The 20,111-nt window shown below is 42.3% G+C and overlaps 1 protein-coding gene across 1 annotated transcript in view; it reads left to right on the top strand.

The window, feature by feature from the left end:
* LOC310781920 (protein NLRC3-like) overlaps window positions 1-20,111 on the top strand; it is a 201,963-nt gene that overhangs the window by 157,679 nt on the left and 24,173 nt on the right. Inside the window, exon 11 of the mRNA XM_083642563.1 lies at window positions 14,432-14,605. Within this exon, the coding sequence (XP_083498689.1) occupies window positions 14,432-14,605 (174 nt within the window). The remainder of the gene's footprint in view (window positions 1-14,431; window positions 14,606-20,111) is intronic.

The raw sequence follows: 20,111 nt of genomic DNA, 5'->3' as shown, positions 1-20,111 counted from the left end.
CTTACAGAGAATACAATATTTTCTGTCAAATGTAATACATTTATGAATATTAATAATTCGTAATTATTAATAATCATATTTCATAACCAAACCAGCTCCTACGAGCACAACATGAGGATTTGAGTTTTATTGATCGAGCTTCATATACACAGCAGTGAAGCTCAGAGACTGATAGAAGATCATCCATGTAAGGGTTAATGCATGACAGGGTGTCCATTATAAGTGCATTATAATTAAGTGCACATTATATGTGCATTAACCCACTTATACCATGGTCACATGCCAAAGAAACAAGAATAATTAGACCATCAATTTAGATTTTCCTATAGTTTTGCCATCAAAATTTTAAGTTTTTCATAAGCCATAACTATGTTCCCCTCATAACACATGGGCAACCAACTAATACCTGGAACAACCATCACCATCCCATGAGCTTATCATGCAATTGAAAGGTTGTTCACTGCTCCAGCAAATAGGACGAACCTTGGGTACCAGTTAGCAACGGGACATAATATAGTCCACTCAGCTCATCACAGAAGCCTTTGGTTCAGAGCCAGAAAGCCAGAAAGCCTAGTAACTTTCAAAGTCAATATTATTGTGTATGGTTGACAAACAATAAATATAGTTTAGACTATATTTAACAACAAGACAGGCTAGATTGTAAGTGACCATAAAACATTTCACTTGGAGCAAGAACAAAAAATGAAAAGCATGATTTTGGTTTTTTAAATGAATGCAAAATTTCTTCTGGGGCTGGAGACATCACAGTCGTTGAGCTCTATAGTCCTCAATCAAAAAAGAAAAGAAAAATCACAAACGATAAGCTATAGAGGTTCAGTAGTAAGTCATTTATAAGCTATTAGTTAATGATGAACTAATCATTTACAAAACATTAATATACATTTGTAGATAAATATGTAAACATCACAAATGTGTTGTAAGTCATCTATAAACATTTAGTAAATCATCAAATGATCATAAAAAACCCATTAGTACATGAGTAATAAGCAATTAGTCAATATATTATGGATCACTTGTAAGTAATTCAAAGTTTTTATATTCCAACCATGTCTCTATACACATTTGTTAACCATGAACAAATGATGAGCAAATCGTTAGTGAATGATTTAGAAGTAATTAGTCGATACATTATCAATCACTTGTAAGTCATTCACAGTTTTTCTATTTCAACTATCTGTTCTGTCTATCAGTATGTCGTCACTATACACATTTGTTAATCATGAACAAATGATGAACAAATCATTAGTAAATTATCCATATACTGTATCATTTGTTGATGTATCATTAATTACATAGGTAGCCTGTTAAAAGCCTCAAAATAATTATGATCAGTGTTACTGTACCAGTTATGACCTGCTAGTGAAGCTCCTCCCATGCAGGTGAACATGGGCTAATGCAGTGTAACTGTACCGTAACTGCACCAGCTAAGACCTGTTCGTGAATTTCCTCCCATGCATGTGAACAGGGGCTATATGTAAGGGATAATGTATAGTGAGCTCGTGATTACTGGGGAAATAATGACCGACAGGTGAATGATTGAGCCCGACGCGCAGCGGAGGGCTCAATCATTCAGGTGAATCATTAAGCCCTCCGCTGCGCGTCGGGCTCAATCATTCACCTGTCGGTCATTATTTCCCCAGTAATCACCGGCTCACTATACATTATCCCGCTTAGAACACGGCCTACAACTAAATTATTCAATAATCTGACAAAAATAATTATTCAAATAGATTTTTTAATAGCGTTTTCAACGACAAAGCGGTTTCATTCGTAATTGGCACACAAGACACCACAGCTGCAACTGGTTGGCCTAATTAGTTCTGCGTCTCTGTCTGCTGACAAAAGGCTCTTATCAACTGATTAATCCAGGTGTGCCTAATCATTGTCGTGAGTGTTGACACAGCTGGATTAATCAGTATAACCAGCAGCAGAGCAGCGGTCGGTTGTCGAGAAATAATGACTGGTGAATCTTGTTCATTGACCAATCAGAATCGAGTATTCAAGAGAGCCGTGTTCTAAGCAGTGTTACTGTGTGTTAACTGTACCAGCTATGACCTGTTAGTGAAGCTCCTCCCATGCAGGTGAACAGGGGCTAATGCATTGTAACTGCACCCAAACTGTACCAGCTATGACCTGTTAGTGAAGCTCCTCCCATGCAGGTGAACAGGGGCTAATACAGTGTTACTGTGTGTTAACTGTACCAGCTATGACCTGTTAGTGATTCATGTATTGATTCATTTCATTTTGTGTTCATCTACTTTTAGTGCACATCAACTGTAGTGTGCTCAGTGCTGTATGTGGGCTAATCATCCTGGGCTTGAGCTTCATCAACATTAAGTGCCAGATTTACAGTTCAGGTCATTTATGTTTATTATTTGCATGCACAATAAATAGGCTGAAATATAGGCTATATGTGGCAGTGGTTTATTGTGTGGTGTAATTTTTCATACATGTAGGTGTGTTTTTGACAATTAATTACTATAACATTAATAGTTGGATTATTGTAAATATTACTATGGGGGATTGCTGCAGGATTGCTGCTGCTGGATTGCTGGATTGCTGCAGGGCTTTATTGACACTCTATGGCCTTGATTTAATTATTTAGTACATATTTGAGTCAGGGCCATGGTGGTAATGGGGCTTTTGCATTGAGTTTATGATCTCTTTGATAGTTACGTTATATACACCGTCGTGACTACCTGTCTGTGCTCGTAACCTATAGGCAGCACAAATGCATTGCCTTAATTGCCTCGTCAAAACTCCGATGGTGAAATACGTTTGCTTGTCACACAATAAATCACACTCGTTTGACTTAAGAGGGCATGTTGTATCCTCCACATTCGCTAACCAGTCTTTGAACTGAAATATTTGAAGAAGTTGGGATCCGTGTCTGAGAGAAATCGCCTGGCTGGTTCGATGTTTATCCGTTCACCTGCATCGCGTTGAAGCACTTTTTACAGACTGGCTTCGTTTGATGTGTCCGGGCTTGCCTTCGCTGTCGGCAACGTAAGCAAAATACTTCCACATTTCGCTTCGTGCATCTGCTTTCTCTACAAGATTTGTACGCTCAGTCAGAAGAAGCCACAGCCATTTTCGCTCTGTCACTCTGTCAGGGGGAGGCTGCAGAGAGTGAAGAGTGAAATTTGAGCCGTGAGAGAGAGGGGAGAGGGGAGGAGGCGGGCCGAGCCGGGAGCACGCTCACACACAGACAGTAGTCAGACGAGCTGGGCTGCTGCACAGACACAGGTCTCCTCCGCTAACAAACACCATGGTCGCACACTGACGCAACCTATGACATGTTTTATCGGTACTAAATTAACGTGGTATAGTATCCTTTTTAACGGCAGGGTATCGCGGTACGATTCTAATACCGGTATATCGTGCATCCCTAATGTTAACTGTACCAGCTATGACCTGTTAGTGAAGCTCCTCCCATGCAGGTGAACAGGGGCTATATGCATTGTAACTGTACCATAACTGTACCAGCTATGAACTGTTAGTGAATCTCCTCCCATGCAGGTGAACAGGGGCTATTGACTCAATGTGTCTCCAGGCCAACAGAAGCAGTCAGCACTTAGAAGCACTGCAGCACAAACTACAACATATTTCTCAACTGTAATAAATTGTGTAAATCATTTACAAGTCATTTATAAGTCTTTCTCTATCCCCTAATCCAGGGATACTCAACTTGCTTTGCCCGGGGGCCACTTTCGTGAAATGATAGAAGGCCAGGGGCTAGTTAATAAACAATCAATATACATTTTTCTGTAGCGGATTGTAGGTGTCAGACGGAGTTTAGTCTGACAATGTTGTGCACACTGGATAGTTACTTAGGTTAAGTACATACATAAGTGCCTGGGTAGCGAGCAGACGATTTGACAATTTAGCAGCTAAATCATAGATTATTGAAAGATATTCCATATTCCAGACTGAAATGCTATAACAGAAGTGTGAGTATTGGCCAGAATTACATGAACATTTGAACACTTATTCAGTGGGTATCTTGCATGTTGCGTTCAGGGGCACTGTAAAAAAAAAAAAAAAAATGCAATTCCATCCATCGCGTTGGCGATGACCTGCATTTTTAAGGTCAGTAATGACCAAGGTCGCAACAACCTGCATGAGCATAGCCAGCAATGGCTTAAAGATGCAATATTTAACCTTTAGCATTATATTATTATAGCATGAAAATGTCTAAAAATGAGTAGACATACTGTTATATTCTTTAGTTGTGCACTTACTTTATCCCAAATTGTATGAGGCAAAGATTGGCTTGATATTTTTCTCATAGTTTTCCTATCTATCTGTTCTATTCCTAATAGATGCACGTTCTGATTTGTGCATTTTGACACTTGGGCTGACCATTGTTAATAAGTACGTTTCCCCTTGGATTTGACTTTAAGTTGCGTGTCTATGTCTATTATGGGCCTTTTTCATTTGTTTTGACAGTCGTGTACTGTCACTTTGGGAGAGTTGCACCCGCACCCTCGGCTGAGCTGAGGCAGAGACTGGCTGTGGAGACACACGGTTTTCGTGCCATGACCTTTTTGATTAGTTTTGACGTCCAGCAGGAGGGGGAGCAGTGAATGTGCTGCATCTGTGAAAAGTTTTAAGTCGTCGGCAGACGAGACGATTTCGTCATAGAAAAATGAGATTCCGTTCCAATTTTCTAAGAGGTGTGCCCAGAATTTGAGATCGGATCGGCATCCCTCATTGGGGGTAACTGAGTCAAGGAGGCTGGGGACTGAAGATGCTAAATCGAGCAGCCTGGAAATGAATGACCTCCCTTGGGGAATAATGTGCATGGCAAAATTCAGGTGGCCGAGCAGAGACAGAAGGTTTCGTTTTGAAATGTGGCTGGCTGCTGAATAGGACTGGACTATTTCGCGGATGCGAGACGATTTCTCGAGGGGGAGAGAGCTTGCATGAGCTTGGTGTCAAGATTAATGCCCAGGAATTCGAGAGATGATGAGGGCCCAGAGGTTTTTTCCCCAGCTAGAGGGACGCCTTTGGCATGGAACTGGAAAACTGGATTCGCCCTGGAAAGCTCTGAATTGAGGCAGGAACTATGGCGACTCTCGTGTACTGTTTGGATGAGGCAAGGTGGTGCTCTGCTGAAGCCACTGTGCTGTGACCGGGGATATGCTTTGCTGAAGCCACTGTGCTGTGACCGGGAATATGCTTTGCTGAAGCCACTGTGCTGTGACCGGGGATAAGCTTTGCTGAAGCCACTGTGCTGTGACTGGGGGTATGCTTTGCTGAAGCCACTGTGCTGTGCCCGGGGATATGCTTTGCTGAAGCCACTGTGCTGTGACCAGGGAGGAGCTCTGCTGAAGCCACTGTGCTGTGACCAGGGATATGCTTTGCTGAAGCCACTGTGCTGTGACCGGGGAGGAGCTCTGCTGAAGCCACTGTGCTGTGACCAGGGATATGCTCTGCTGAGCCACTGCTGTGACCGGGATACAGTGTTGCCAGATGGCAAATGTTGAATTATCGTACCAGAGGGTCAAAATTATCGTTTTCGGAGTGAAATGATCGTACGCCCCCTCCCCAGCGCGGTGGGCCTTCGGCGCGCCTATGTCAGGGGGGCTGCGGCTGATCACAGGCTGCTTTTTGGACTTGGCATGATTTTTCAACACTGTGATCTCAGCCTGCGTTGCAACAACAACAAAACACCCTGCACGTATTAGCTGCAAATATGTTGTTTGAAGAGATGATTGTATAAACAGATAGAGTGATAGACGTAGGATTCGTCTAAGTGTCACGAAATGATGAAATTATCGTACATTTGGGGGATTTGGGGATTATTGATCGTACGTCGTACAGAGGTCAAAATTATCGTACAAAAACGATAATTATCGTACGTCTGGCAACGCTGCCGGGATATGCTCTGCTGTAGCCACTGTGCTGTGACCAGGGATATGCTCTGCTGAATCTACTGCGCCGTGACCGGGGAATGAGCTCTGCTGACCTGACAAGTTATGCATAACGAAAGCCGGGTGATGCTGCACTGCACATTAAAGCCATGGTGGACTGGGAGGAGCACCTTTTGTTTATGATCGAGACTGTAGCTTCGTATGCATTTGCAATACCAGAGTAAATCTCGTAGAGGAAGATCGATTCCCTACTGGGAGAAAGTAGGGAACTCATGGTGCCTCTTTTCTGCAACCATTCACCTCTAGAATACCCCCCAAAAAACTTAATTCAAGCGAATGCTGAAGCCAGAACCACATGCAGCTGTGACAGATAGAAAGAACATTGAATTAAATTGAACAAGAAGCCATTTTTTTGGCCTGAAGGACAGGCAACAGCAGAACTGATGATTATCGCCATTTTGCCTGAAAGCATGCAACGGGAGACGGACCGACCTAATAGTGTCGCATCTTGCATTTGCAATGCGCATCTTTGGCAACACTAAACCAGCCACGCGCATGTGCAGTATAGCATGGAAGGCCGGTGGCTAGCCAGGTAGCTAGCGCGCTACTCAGCATAGGCCGGAAAAGTTTACAAGGGTTATACTTTATCTAAATGACTGGGATTGGATCGATGGATTGGATGCATAAGAGAGGAAACATGCTATGAAAAAGAAAAAGTTGACTGGAAACTGGGACTAGAGGCATGTTGTTAAAAACCCGATTGGACACGGGAGAGGGATGCGGCCGTATGCAACAGGGACAGAGTTGCTATTGGCACCCGGCCTGAAATTAGTGCAGCAGCAATGCCGCAACGTTGACTGAAACCAGGGACTAAATGCATGTTTGATAATACCCGATTGGACACGGGAGAGGGAATCGGCCGTATGCAACAGGGCAGAGTTGCTCGGGGATTGGCACCCGGCCTGCAATGAGTGCGGCCGCCGGAAGAGATGCCGGCTGAAAAGGGGGGATACAAGCCTGAAACCTGGGGCGGTGCTGATTGGGCTGCTGCTGTGGGGAGCGTGGGGCTCCCGAGTGTCCCCAGCCGGGCATCGATGAGGGACCCGACCAGTGATGAAATCGTTGCGCTCAGGGGATCTTGGAGGCCTGGAGGGGCTGGAAGCCTCGTAGCGTCCGCCGAGGAGCCGGCGGTTTTGGTGCGTTTCGCTGGGCCTTTCTTGGAGGTGGACTTCTTGGCTCTTTTGCCGCGGCCACGGCCTCCGGAGTGCTACGCGGACTGAGATCCGGGCGAGACGACTTGGACCTCCGTGGCGCTGGATCTCCTTTTGCGGCTGCGGCCCCTGGTGAGACGAGCATCCCTTGTGATGCCCGAAGATGGAGCCTGGGGATTGGAGATTTGCCCGGGGCTGGCCGGGGCGTTGATCGTGCTCTGGAGGAAGGCGTCCACGGCGGAGTTGACCCTCTGCTACTCGTCTTCAGACTCAGACATGATGATGGACTGAATGAAGCTTTTTGCTCTGGAGATGCTGGATGAATGCGTGATGCTGACACAAGGTGAGTGATGACTGCACAAGTGTGATTTAAGCTGTGGTGATGGGGGCTTTATATAGTACCAGGAGAAGGGCATTTATGATGTCATAACTGATGTCATTTATGATGTCATAACTGATGTCATTTATGATGTCATAACTGATGTCATTTGGGAGAAGGGCATTTATGATGTCATAACTGATGTCATTTGGGCAACTGACGTCACACTGCAAAGGTGACGTCATAGAGAAGGTGACGTCGGAGATGGTGACGTCATTTAGTGACGTCATTTGGGCTGAGGGTTATGACAGCATGGGGTGCTCTAGTAATGCCTTATTTGGTCTTCCATGATTGAAATTCAGTCTATGACTACACTAATCTAAAGTGTAAAGAATTCATCACACATAAATGTGTTGCATACCATTTGTAGATAACTGTGAGCCTGTAGAATTCAAAATCCTTGCTACCAACACTTAACTAGCTTGTACCATACTGTACTGTACTGTACAGTCAACCTAGTGACATCATCTAGCAGCGATCTAGCTGGTGAAAAGGTGAAATGTTATTCATGAGTACATGAGTCATGATCAAATGTTTCATGTCCTCACGCAAGTCAGACCTTTGTTTGATTTTATTGCAGAATGTGAATCTATTTTCTTCTTTTATTTTATTATGTTAGGCTACTACTTTGTTGAAAGTACACATTGTTCTGCTGTCACTTTAATGTTTACAGGTTTTACCGTACAGTAGATACTTAAAATTTTCCCACAAAAGTTTGCACAGCAATTTAATAATTTCAAATTGTATTACTGCAGTGTAGTGTTGCAATACAAATAATTTCCTACTGTATATGTTCTGCTCTGTATATGCTAATCATTTGTAACAGGTGTGGAAGATCTACAGATAATATGTAGCACATTTATGCACGGTGAATTGTTTACACTTTACTGTAGATACACATAATTTGTAACAGGTGAGGAAGATCTACAAATGATATGTAACACATTTATGATCAACAATGAATGATCAACACAACAATCATCAATCCTAACCCACAAACAAGCACCATCTCACCTCGAAACAGGCTGAGCTAACAAGTGACAGTGTAGCTAGCAGCACCATCCACAAAACTCCATTGGGGAAACAGTGATTTTTAACTACAAGGCTTTAGATTTCATATGTGAGAATATTTATCTTCCAAAAGGAAATAAATCATAATTTTAATTTTATGGAGACATTGGCTATTCACCACAGAGCTGCACACATCAATTCATTTGGTCGTTTTCTCACTGGTATGACGTTATGTTTCCCGGCTTCTGGCAGCTGAGGTGACTGACTACTCCTGAGGCCTGTACTACGAATGTTGTATTAGAAGATCTAGGATCTGTCCCTTGATCTGGTTTGTCTAAACCAGATCAGCTCGATTGTAGTTAACTTGTACTACGAACGTCGATTGGCACTCGTTAACTCGAACCAGGTTTTTCTAATCAAGCTGACAGCGCGTGCACATGAAAATGCCCGTGCACTGGAGCTCGTGCCCGCAAAAGAGGCGTGGTTTTCAACAACTGCCAATCAGAGTGCAATATGGACTGCTCCAACTCCGACAGCGCCAGACACGCCTATTTCCTCATTTATTGAAACCGCAAATAAAAATCTGCGTTGGATATACTGTTCCCGAATGACTGTCTAAAGTGACCACTTTTATCCACACCAGTAATTTATTTGAAGAGCGGTTTCGTAGGCTATCTACAGCTCTCTATCTACAGTCTTTTGTGGAAGCAATGTGTAATCTATCTCAGTCCAAAATCCGTATGTAGCTATAGACCATTTAGGCTCAATGAATAATAATGATCCGTGTCTGTACTTTGTTCAGTATATTGTATTTCAATTTGTAACCGTCAAATAAAATAAAATAAAATAAAATAAAATAAAATAAAATCAATGTGTTTAGTCGCACTGATTGAATAATTCCTATAGGCTAATCAATAAAAAAAAGAATGATAATAAAATAAAATAAATGCTTCTGAACTGAATCGACACGGTACGTGCGGGCATAGATTTCATTTATAAAAAATAGTCTATTTTGTGGTCACATATTGTCAGCAGAGTGAGTCGCATATCTCCAGATTTCATATAGCTAATGATGCTGGAAATATGAAGTTCAATCGAATCATACAGGCCAAAAGCAACAGAGTTGCAGCTGCAAAATGCAGGAGTAGCCTAGATATGAATCATCTTAATATGGGATCGCCTGTGTGCAGGTGATCCCATATTAAATTGCTTAGATGTAGTAGGCTGTATGACCATTTCAATTCCAACCCAACGTCAGTCTCAGCTCCGTTGCGCACACGGCACCGTGCTCTTTGGAGACGTTTATGTAACCTTTTTATGCCGGTTTAGTGATATGTCTTCACTCACTATTCAGCTGCAATCGATCAGCGGGGTCAAACAACGTATCTAGGCTACTTGAGAGCACAAAAATGAATATATAAAAACATATTCCAAAGTGGTAAGTAGGGCTTAATTAAAATGTAGCCTGCAACAAGTGCAAGGCTTTAGTCCTTGGTTAATTCAACATTACAATTCGTGCTCCTTCCTCGTCCAGAAAGGGGTTGGCCATTTTTCCAAACTGCTGATTTGATTGGTTCGTGGGCGGTGTATTTAAGGTATAATCTTATCCTTGCAACTTAACCTGCTGCGGACCAGGTTAAGTGTGAAGCATAAGTTGCTATGGAAATATATGTCGGTAAGAAGTTAACTTGCTTTGTAGTACGGCCAAACCAGGTTTAAACCTGAAGTTACCTCGCTAAACCACTAATCTTGCTTTGTAGTACAGGCCCCTGGTTCTCCATATCTCAGAAATTGAAAATCAGGTTCCTAAATATTTTTTTGATAAAATGAGCACACAAGGGTAATCTAAATGGTTACTTTTACTATCTAAATTTTTTTCTTCTAAACTTATAAAAGTGCCATATTTAAGCAATATTACATGAGAGGGTGTGCTTTACTGTCATTAGTTGCACGACAGTGATGCGGCCGTACGCATCACTGTCGTGCAACTAATGACAGTAAAGCACACCCTGGAGTGTAATATTGCGTTAACCCATACCAACAAAATACAATATAAACAAAAGGTGTTCATATTTTGGGGCAATTTGCTCTCAAAATAACAAACTTTTTGCAGAGTGTTAGTACGAGACAAGAAATAGTCCCCGTTGAGTCAGCTAGACGTCAGCCAGCTGATATGCTCATCACATAAGTTAACTGTAACAAACACCTGTGCAGAAAGCAGCATCTAGCTTACAGCGTTGATGCTAAATTGATTGTTTTGTTGTTAATTTTAATTTAATTGGCGGACTTACTGTTGACGAATGGTTAGAAGAAGAGATAAACAAACAAGCTGCTGTTTTCATCTGGCAACATCAGTAGCCTGTACTACAAAGCAAGATTAGTGGTTTAGCGAGGTAACTTCAGGTTTAACCCTGGTTTAGCCGTACTACAAAGCAAGTTAACTTCTAATCACCATGGCAACTCATGCTGCAAAGCTAACCTGGTCCCGACCCATATAATCGGCTCTCTGGAGTCACTCACCATTCATATAAGATCGCCATATGAAAAATAGATTGCAGTCAACTGAGAATAGAACAAGAAAAACATTCGTGGCTCTGTAGGTTACATAATTAAATTAAGCATACTTACCACTTTATGTCTTAACAGCTCAACGATGCCTGGAGAAATATGATCACTATTAATCACCGCAGCGCATATCATGAGTGAGGGTGATATTCTCCTACATGCCAGAAAAGCCTATACATATAATATATAGATATGGGATAAATATGGGATAGCCCCAATACTAAATATGCAGGCTTCTTGCATGTTTCAGCTGGAACTGTGTCCTGTAGGCTGTATGCCAATATATGAGCAAAAATAGGCTAGTTTTTATCAATGAAATGTATGCCCGCATCGTCTCAATTCAGTCCAGCAGTTTTCTCTTTTATATTAGGATATCATTATTATAGCCTATATATGAATTATTCGATCAGTGCAACCACACACACATAATGAGTGATAGAGATCATTATTCATTGAGCATGCTTTCTAAATCTATGGTCTAAATAGGCTTACAGATTGTGGAAATTTATAGACTGAGATTACACATTTAATGTACATTTACACTCGCACAAAGCTGTTGTAGGAGACAGAAATCGCTGATCAAAGTAAATCAAATGACTGATGTGAATACAAGCGGCAGCTTTAGACAGTCCTTCCGCAGACTATATCCAACGCGGATTTTCATTCTGCCATAGGCTACATTAAATACGCAAAAATCTCTGATCCCACTGCGCTTTCATTGAATGAGGAAATGGGTGTGGGCGTGGATCAACTCAGCTGTTCATAATGTGATTGGCTAGCGCACCTCTTTCGCGCGGACGCGTGCCTGTGCACGAGCGAAAAACGTGCGCGTGCACAGGCAGATCCCAGATAAACCCAGCTTCAGTTATCGAGTAGAAAACCAGCGTTGTAGTATCGTTAAACTAGATAGCTTTGATCCTGTTCAGTCAAACCAGATCAAAGTGACATATCGCGGGTCTGTTAAGACAGCTTCGTAGTACAGGGTACAGGTTAGGACGGTAACATATCAGAATGAAAATATGGGTCCCTATCGTTGCATCGGCGCTGTTTCTAGGCCGAGCGCCTGGCGCAGCGCAAATCAGTGGGCGTGGACCAGCACACTTGATATCTTGGTCTTGGCGCTAGACGCAGCCTCAACCATTACAACCACGCCTTTTAAGCGTAAAATTATGCACCGTCAGTTCATTGGATAAGTGCAATAAACGAATCGCATGCTTGCCTTTTAAGCTCCATTCCAGTGGTCCAGCAAAACCAGACGAAACCCAAGCCTCTGATCCCCCCCCCCCCCCCCCCACCTCCCTTCATCCCGTCTGTCTCCATATATCGGCTATTATTCCATATTATGATGCTTCTCAAACCAATATAACTGCAGTTTAAATACTGCAAGCATGTAAAAACGCTACACTATAGCAAGATCAAAGTGAAAATAATGTTCTAAACGCATCAGCTAGAAAAATATAGCCTATTAGATTAGTGAAAGTTTGTCCAGAAAGATATCATTTTCTCTCGCCTGCTGCAGGAAGGATGATGCACATAAATATAGCCTACATTATGTAAAGTCATTGCATAAATGTGTTTTTATTGTAAAACTAAATGTGGAGTAGGGCCAAGTTATTGGAGCGGACATCACAGTATAGCAGATGACAGTAGAAGCTTCCGAAGCGCGTTCCGCTGTCACTTATCTAAATCACGTTAAATCGACAAGGGATATTTATAGCCCCAGTAGGACATATATGTTTCACATAGGGTGGTGTTTTCATTTCGATGTTTTATTTGGTCCAATATTGAAATGTTCTACAATTGGAGGTTGTCTTACCATTACACATTATTTAGATTGTCCCTTAATATAGGTTTTCGGCTCATTTGGTTGCTATTTAGTAGCGAAATGGAGAGGCACAATGCATGTTGGGACATTCACATTGCAGTGAAGTTACAGCTTATTTTTTCTATGGGACTCTGAGCGAGGGGGTCAGAGACAGTCGGTATTGTGCCTGTCAGACTGAGGAGAGAGGGAGAGAGGTGACACAGAGAAGGGTGAAAGAGGAGAGAGCCAGAGGGGAGGGAGAGAGCCAGAGGGGAGCGCTCCGCGCAACTGGCCCACTGAATAGGCCTGCTTTTCAAAGGCGCAAGGCGCTAAATTAACGCCAGGTCGGAAGATAGCAGTACGCCGGTATTTAGCGCCGACACGCCCACTTTGGCCCATTCTGGGACTGCGCCACGCCCATTCGGCCTAAAGCGCATTTGGCAGCGTAAAGCCATATTGATATCGTCCCAAAACAGGCGCAAGGCACGTTTTTTTGCGTTTAAGGCCCGTTTTAGCGCCGAAGGCTTGTGGGAGAATAGGGCCCATGGCCTGTCTGAGATGAAAGAGGGTTGAGAGGCGGGCCATAGCGTGTCTGTCGATGATTTGATTTGACAGTTCTGGGCACTGGAGTTGGCGTTGGCCAATCCTGGCATGTTCCACCCCCAAATCGAGTGAGTGCTGGCGCTAAGCGAGTGGGTTCTGGGACAACCAGGTGCTCTGGTGCGAGCCACTTACGTTAACTTTAGGAGCAGTGCGGTAAATACAATATTCCTGGAATGCGAGTTTAACAAACCAGTTACATGTCCTATGCATTCTACATCAGATGAAGATATTAGTTAGTTTTATTTTGTGAGTTACATACTTATTGGTCAAGTTATTAGTTTGTTTATGGGCTAGAAATTCTGTGGGGTTACAAGCAATATAGCCTGCAGAATTTTGGCAGCTGCTGTTCTCTGCTAAACAGACCGGCCGGTGGAGTGATATTATAGTGATGAGGGCGTTCTCAAATGAACGATTCGAGAACGGTTAGGTGTGCTGTTATGCTCATTTGAGAATGGTCCTTGACCAATCAGATTGCTTGGTCGGAACTACATGTTGTATAATAACCCTGCATGTCACATGTCAAATTCCCGCCATGTGAAGTGTTTTTGCAGACCACCATTGAAACTAAGTCGAATATTGATTTAACTGAAGTTACGTCAAACTCTACAGTGAAGGAAGTGATGAAATGTTGAATCCATAAAAAGCTTCATGAGTAGAACTAGAAAACTAGGTCCAGGCTGAAAATGACCAAAATTATATTTTAAGAGAGAAACTCTGCTGTGAGCAATATTACTGAAAATGATCAAGCTGCTTTTATTTTGAAATCGAACTGAGATCATTATTAATATTGTTTCATCACCCAGCATTACAAACTATACATCACTGAAGAAAATACAACAATATGCTATGTGTGTGTGTGTGTGTGTGTGTGTGTGTGTGTGTGTGTGTGTGTGTGTGCACGTGCACACGTTTGTGTGTGTGCGTGTGCGTGTATGTGTGTGCGTGTGTGTGTGATGTCTAGGCTGTCAGGGTGTCTGGTCACAGAGGAAGGCTGTGCTTCTCTGGCCTCAGCTCTGAGCTCCAACCCCTCCCATCTGAGAGAGCTGGACCTGAGCTACAATCATTTAGGAGCCTCAGGAGTGAAGCTGCTCTCTGCTGGACTGGAGGATCCACACTGGAGACTGGAGACTCTCAGGTATGGAGAGGCACCGTATGCTAGAAGGCTGAGAGTCGCACACATTTTCTCTGTCACACTGGAGACTGGACTCTCAGGTATGGAGTAGGGATGTTCATTTTGAACAATTTCCATAATCGAAATTCGGGAAAATTAACGATCAATTATCGATAGCGTAATAATAATAATAATAATAATATATATATTTTTTTTTTACTCTGGTCTGGTAATAACGTTCTCGGCCAGCTATAATGGAGATGCCGCTGTGTAGTAAGAATATCAGACACTAGCGCTGTGGCCAGGTAAACAAACATGTCAGGTTACATGATGTAAGGCAATCGGTGTCTTCCAGCTTAGCTGACAGGGGAGTCAAACCCGCGGTAATGTTGACAACCACAGCCATAAAGGCTAGCTGAGTCCATGCTGACTGCTGCTACTAGGCCCTTACTCACACTTTGTTGAAAATTAGGAGAGAAGTGGACGAAGTGTCATATAACAGCCTCACTGCACAAAGGCCCCCGCCCAGCCAGAAAACTAGAGACTATATGAAGCTCCACCTCACGTTAGTGAGGCTGTGCAATGGAGTGGGGCGAGGAGGAATGAATTCCACCTAAACCTAGTCCGCAAAAAAAATAAAAATAAAATCCACGTGATCGAATTCATTCCTCAACGATCAATTATCGATTATTGATAATTGATGAACATCCCTAGCATGGAGAGGCAATGTCTGCTAGAAAGCTAAGAGAAACACATTTTCTCTTTTACACTGAGAAGATGAGGAATATGTCTAACAGCAGTTATGACTGATGCTGTCTGGAAACTCATTCATATTCAAGGTTATTAAATGTCCATGTTTCCATCATCAAAGATAATATTCTTGTAGCCCAGCTAATGCCTATGTAATCAGGGAAGGGCCCTGAATTCTTTAAATCAATAAATCAATAATATATAGGTAATGTTATCTTGTTTCTCTTTTACCTATGAACTTATCTTTGTCTCGAGTCACTATATTCACCACTAATTAACTGTAACTCAAAATATGAGGCTATATTACTGGATCCTCTAAACAATAAAATATTGCAATAAAATAAGTGTATCACCTTTTATAAAGTGACACGAATATCTCCCTCCTATATGTCAGTACCGGTAACAAAAGGAATTCAACCAGCAAACATCACACTGGAATCAGTTTTAAAAATAGATGAGATTTGATTATTTACTTTTGTAAAATGTAAAAATAAAATATAAACAAATGAAATAATATTCAAGCTTTTTTAGATTAGTTTGCTTTGCTTTCAATAATTCAATAAACAACAAAATACTCTTCAAGTGACACACCAACAATTCAAATGTAACTTAAGTCACACCAAAACTCAGTGGGCCCACTCTCACCAAGCACGCGCACACACACACCAAAAGCCAGCAGATATTAAAACTTAAAATAAACCCCCAGTTGCAGGCCTGATGCAACGCTTGGGAGCGGAGAGGCCCAAAACGATTTGGCTGCTTCACTCAGAAGAGCAATCAAATAAAAGTAACGTTATGGAACCTTGTAGGGCTGGGTGATAAAATGATAGCAATATATATCGTGATAGAGACGTCATCAATACAATAAAAAATGGTTTGATAGAGCGCTTCCCTTCCTAATTGTCAATAAAAGGGACACCGAAAGCAGAACACCGTCTGTAAACATTACAAAGAATTCGATGTGAGTGAGTTTCAATTCATGTTAATATAGATTGACAACGTGTTAACATGTGTTCTATTAATAACGTTACGATCATGAGCCCGCAGTTTTCTGTGCCCGGGACATTAACATTAATGTTAGACACCAATTTCACAAATACGGACATCTGCAATGTTACTTTGCGGAATGCGGGGCAACTCATTCACTGATTCACCTAACGTTAACCCTACAACTCTGACACGTTACCAAACATTTATTTTAGAAGGCTGGCATCGCTAGGCTATGTCATAAAAATAAATCATCACCATGTCTGTAAATTAGTAAGTAATTAAGTAAGTAAAAAAGTAAAAAAAGTAAAAAGTAAGTAAAAAAAGTAAAAGTTTATTTGTATAGCACCCTTCTCAGCACGGATGCACAGTGCGCGTCACAGTGGTTTAAAGCAAAATATAAAATCCAACAAAATATAAAATACAGCAGAAAGGACATAAAGATAATACACAACATGCAGACTGAGAGTCCAAAATCAACAGTTCAGTCTACAAAAGTCCAAACTTCTGTCTGAAAAGGTGGGTCTTCAGCTGCCCCTTGAAGATCTCCACAGAAGCAGAGGCTTTTAAGCCCTGGTGGAGCTCATTCCAGAGCTTTGGGGCAAAATTACTGCTTGCAGTTGCACTCAGAGCATCTATGTGTGTGAAAAATTACCTGTGTGCCTTGAAAATAAGGTGGTTCAAAATGAAGTGGTTAAATGCAACCTTTTTCTTCTCATGTTTTTTTTATTCATAAAAACTGGTAATTAAAATTACCAATAATTATCGATATAGACTGATATGAAATATTTGATATTGATATACTTTTTAACTATATCGCCCAGCCCTAGTACCTTGGTCAAGAGTTTTGAGTCCAATCTGTAGCCTAAACCAGTTGCTTGGTCTTGCTTATCACAAAGTCAAGATGGCGGGGTGTCTCTGTCTAAATCCAAGGGTTTCAGAGTGGTGATGACAGCTCACAGCAGCGCCATCTGGTGTTGCTTCAGGGTTTCCTCATCAGAAACTGTGAACTACTGCCTGTAATGTAGAGAGCTGCGCGGGCCTGAAATCTCAGCCCGAGCCCTCCCCGGCCTGTGACATGCAGACCCGTGCCCGATACGGCCCGGAGGAGTTATGAAAATAATTGGCCCGAGCCCGTTGCGAGGCCCGAAGCCAATATTACCATATAATGACACATCTCTTCCTCTCTCTCTGTTCCTCAACTGCTGCGCGTGCTCCTGCAGCCTCTCTCTCTCTCTGTCCGCTGCTGTACGGACGCACACAAGGCTTGTCTCTCTCTCTCTCTCTCTCTCTCTCTGTTCGGGAGCTGTCTGTGCTGTACACCGACGGACACACGGCACACACGGCTTGTTTCGTTGTTTTTACATACTGACAGCACGCTGTCTGTCGCTGACTGAGCGGAAAGCTATATGTCATGACAGGAGTACTAACGTCACGTGAGGGTCTGTGTGTGACTGTGTGACTGTGTGGCTGGGGGAGTGTCTGTGCACTCCTCCTCTTTGTCTGACTGCTCTGCTGTGTCAAATCAAGCGAGTAACACAACGTTATTTAATTTAATTATTGAAACGGCCCGAATTGGCAGGCCCGAGAGCCCCGCGAGGGTACCCTCGGGTTTGCAGCTCTCTACTGTAATGCAAGCTGGGTTAGCTACACAGTGGCTATCTGTCTATTCACTTTGCTAATGAATGCTAACAACCAGATGTCGGGTAAATGAGCTACTATGAAAACATGTGAACAACTATACAGCACATTTTGGTTAAAAATGTCAACAGCTGCTCACTGCAAGCATGAAGAATCAGTATCCTATCGAAAACGGTCCAGTAGATCATCTTCAAACACCAACACAACATATTTGCAACTCTGTTCACTCCGTGACTTGGGCAGTCAAGTGAATGGTTCAAACAAACTCCTACTTCCTGTGTCCACCCCTTCCCGTGATTGATTCCTCCCTCAACCAATGAAGGACTTAGTCCATGGGCCAGACCAGATATCGGTACCATCTGGGTGGGCAAAACTTTACCTATACTAAATTGTTTATAGGGTCAATATAAGTAAATTAATATATGATAGCCTTTCCACAGGAGTAGCTTTTCATATTTATTGGACATTTTCTTATTTTCCCCTATTTAGTCCATGGGCCAAACACATAAATTGCACATATCGGTACCACTCAAGTGGACAAATTCTAATCATGATTTTTGAACAGGTATATATCCATAGATGATATTTTAGTATGATAGCCTTTGCAGAATGGCAGCTTTGTCACAGTTATCGGCTCATGAAGTTAGCCAGCCCCTACAATAAATTTTATTCTAGGTGCTGATGCATACCCTATTTTAGGCTCAGGACCTTTAACCATGTTCTATGAGAACATGTTTGACAACATTTTAAAGGGTAGCTTCTTAGCTTTCATTTGAGCTCAGTTGTGAGTCTGTCTGACAAATAAAGAGCTCACATGGGCTCTTCAAAGTGTCAGTGACATTCATTTTTCCACAGTTTTCACCTAAATTATAGTCTTTATTTCAGCACTGTGGCATCTAGGAACATCACAGACACAAACAGCAAACACTGGAATACTCATAGGACTATAAGGATTCAGAAAAGGTATAATGAACCCATACTATCCCATCGTGAGGGGTGAATTTGGCCCTTTGAATTTGGTAGAAGAATGCCTTCTCGAGGGAAATGGGCCTGAACCCAAAATGTAAGATATCGGTACCATCCGGGTGGAGAAATTCTACTTGTGTTTTTTTTTTATTCCTATTCATCCCTAGATTATGTTTTTATATCATAGACCTTGATGACCATGGTAGCTTATTAGTGCTTAACCACCCCTCTTAAATTATGGACTTATGGGAATTATGGGAAATCATCTTTCTTTCATTATATCCTCTCCCTGGGGTGTCTGGACTACTGACTGTTAATATTACATGTCTAGATATAGGCATGCTATCCTATGATACTATACATACCATACCATACTATACTATACTAGGTAGATATGCTATACTTAATTGTCTACTAAATTGGCACATTTCCCAGTCAAAAAGAGGGTAAATTGGAACGCTTTTCAGTCAAAAATTGTTTTATTTGTGTTACAGTATATGTACAGCTCCATTCAAAATGTTTCCAGTCTTTCAACACAATATTAGGACAATCTACCCTTCCAGAGACCATGTCATCCACGAGGGCAACACCATCATCGTCATTCACACCTGGGTCTGTCAGCTGTGCAGCAAGCTCTTCTTCACTGTGTTATTTGGCACATGTTTGTAGTTTGCACAGGTTTGTGCATTTCAGACTGTTATTGATACCTGTGCACTCTGGTGGTTTGCACGACCTCACACACTTGCAGGAGAGCAACTGCAAGACGGCACCTGGTGCTGGGGAACCATGCATCCACTGGATTTCAAGCTGCCCCTCATCATCTGTGGTCCACCTATGGTCCTTAAAGTACACTCCATTGTTGATATCATGGAAAACTCCTTTGTGAATCCACTCAGTCCAGACCAATATTAGTTTGTCAGCTTGTCAACTGCAACTGTTGCCCCGCCAGATGTAGCCAACCTGCATGATTCCAGCCACAACATCCAGCAGTGGAGGAAACTGCTCTACAGCACTGCCAGCAAAGCCTGATCCAATTCTTGTTTGAGGAATGGAAAGGACCCAAACACAGATATAAACTACAAGACAACTATGTTACCTGTGAAGTAGTCTGCTTCAAAATCAACAAGAACCAATGGGAGGAGGTAACACAGCTCAAATCCTCTCAGGAAGAAGCTGACACCTGCAT

This window comes from Poromitra crassiceps (assembly GCF_964638095.1).
Source record: "Poromitra crassiceps genome assembly, chromosome: 9".
Classification (NCBI taxonomy): domain Eukaryota; kingdom Metazoa; phylum Chordata; class Actinopteri; order Beryciformes; family Melamphaidae; genus Poromitra; species Poromitra crassiceps.
Note: the sequence above shows the minus strand (reverse complement) of the source record. Positions and strands in the feature narration are given on the sequence as shown.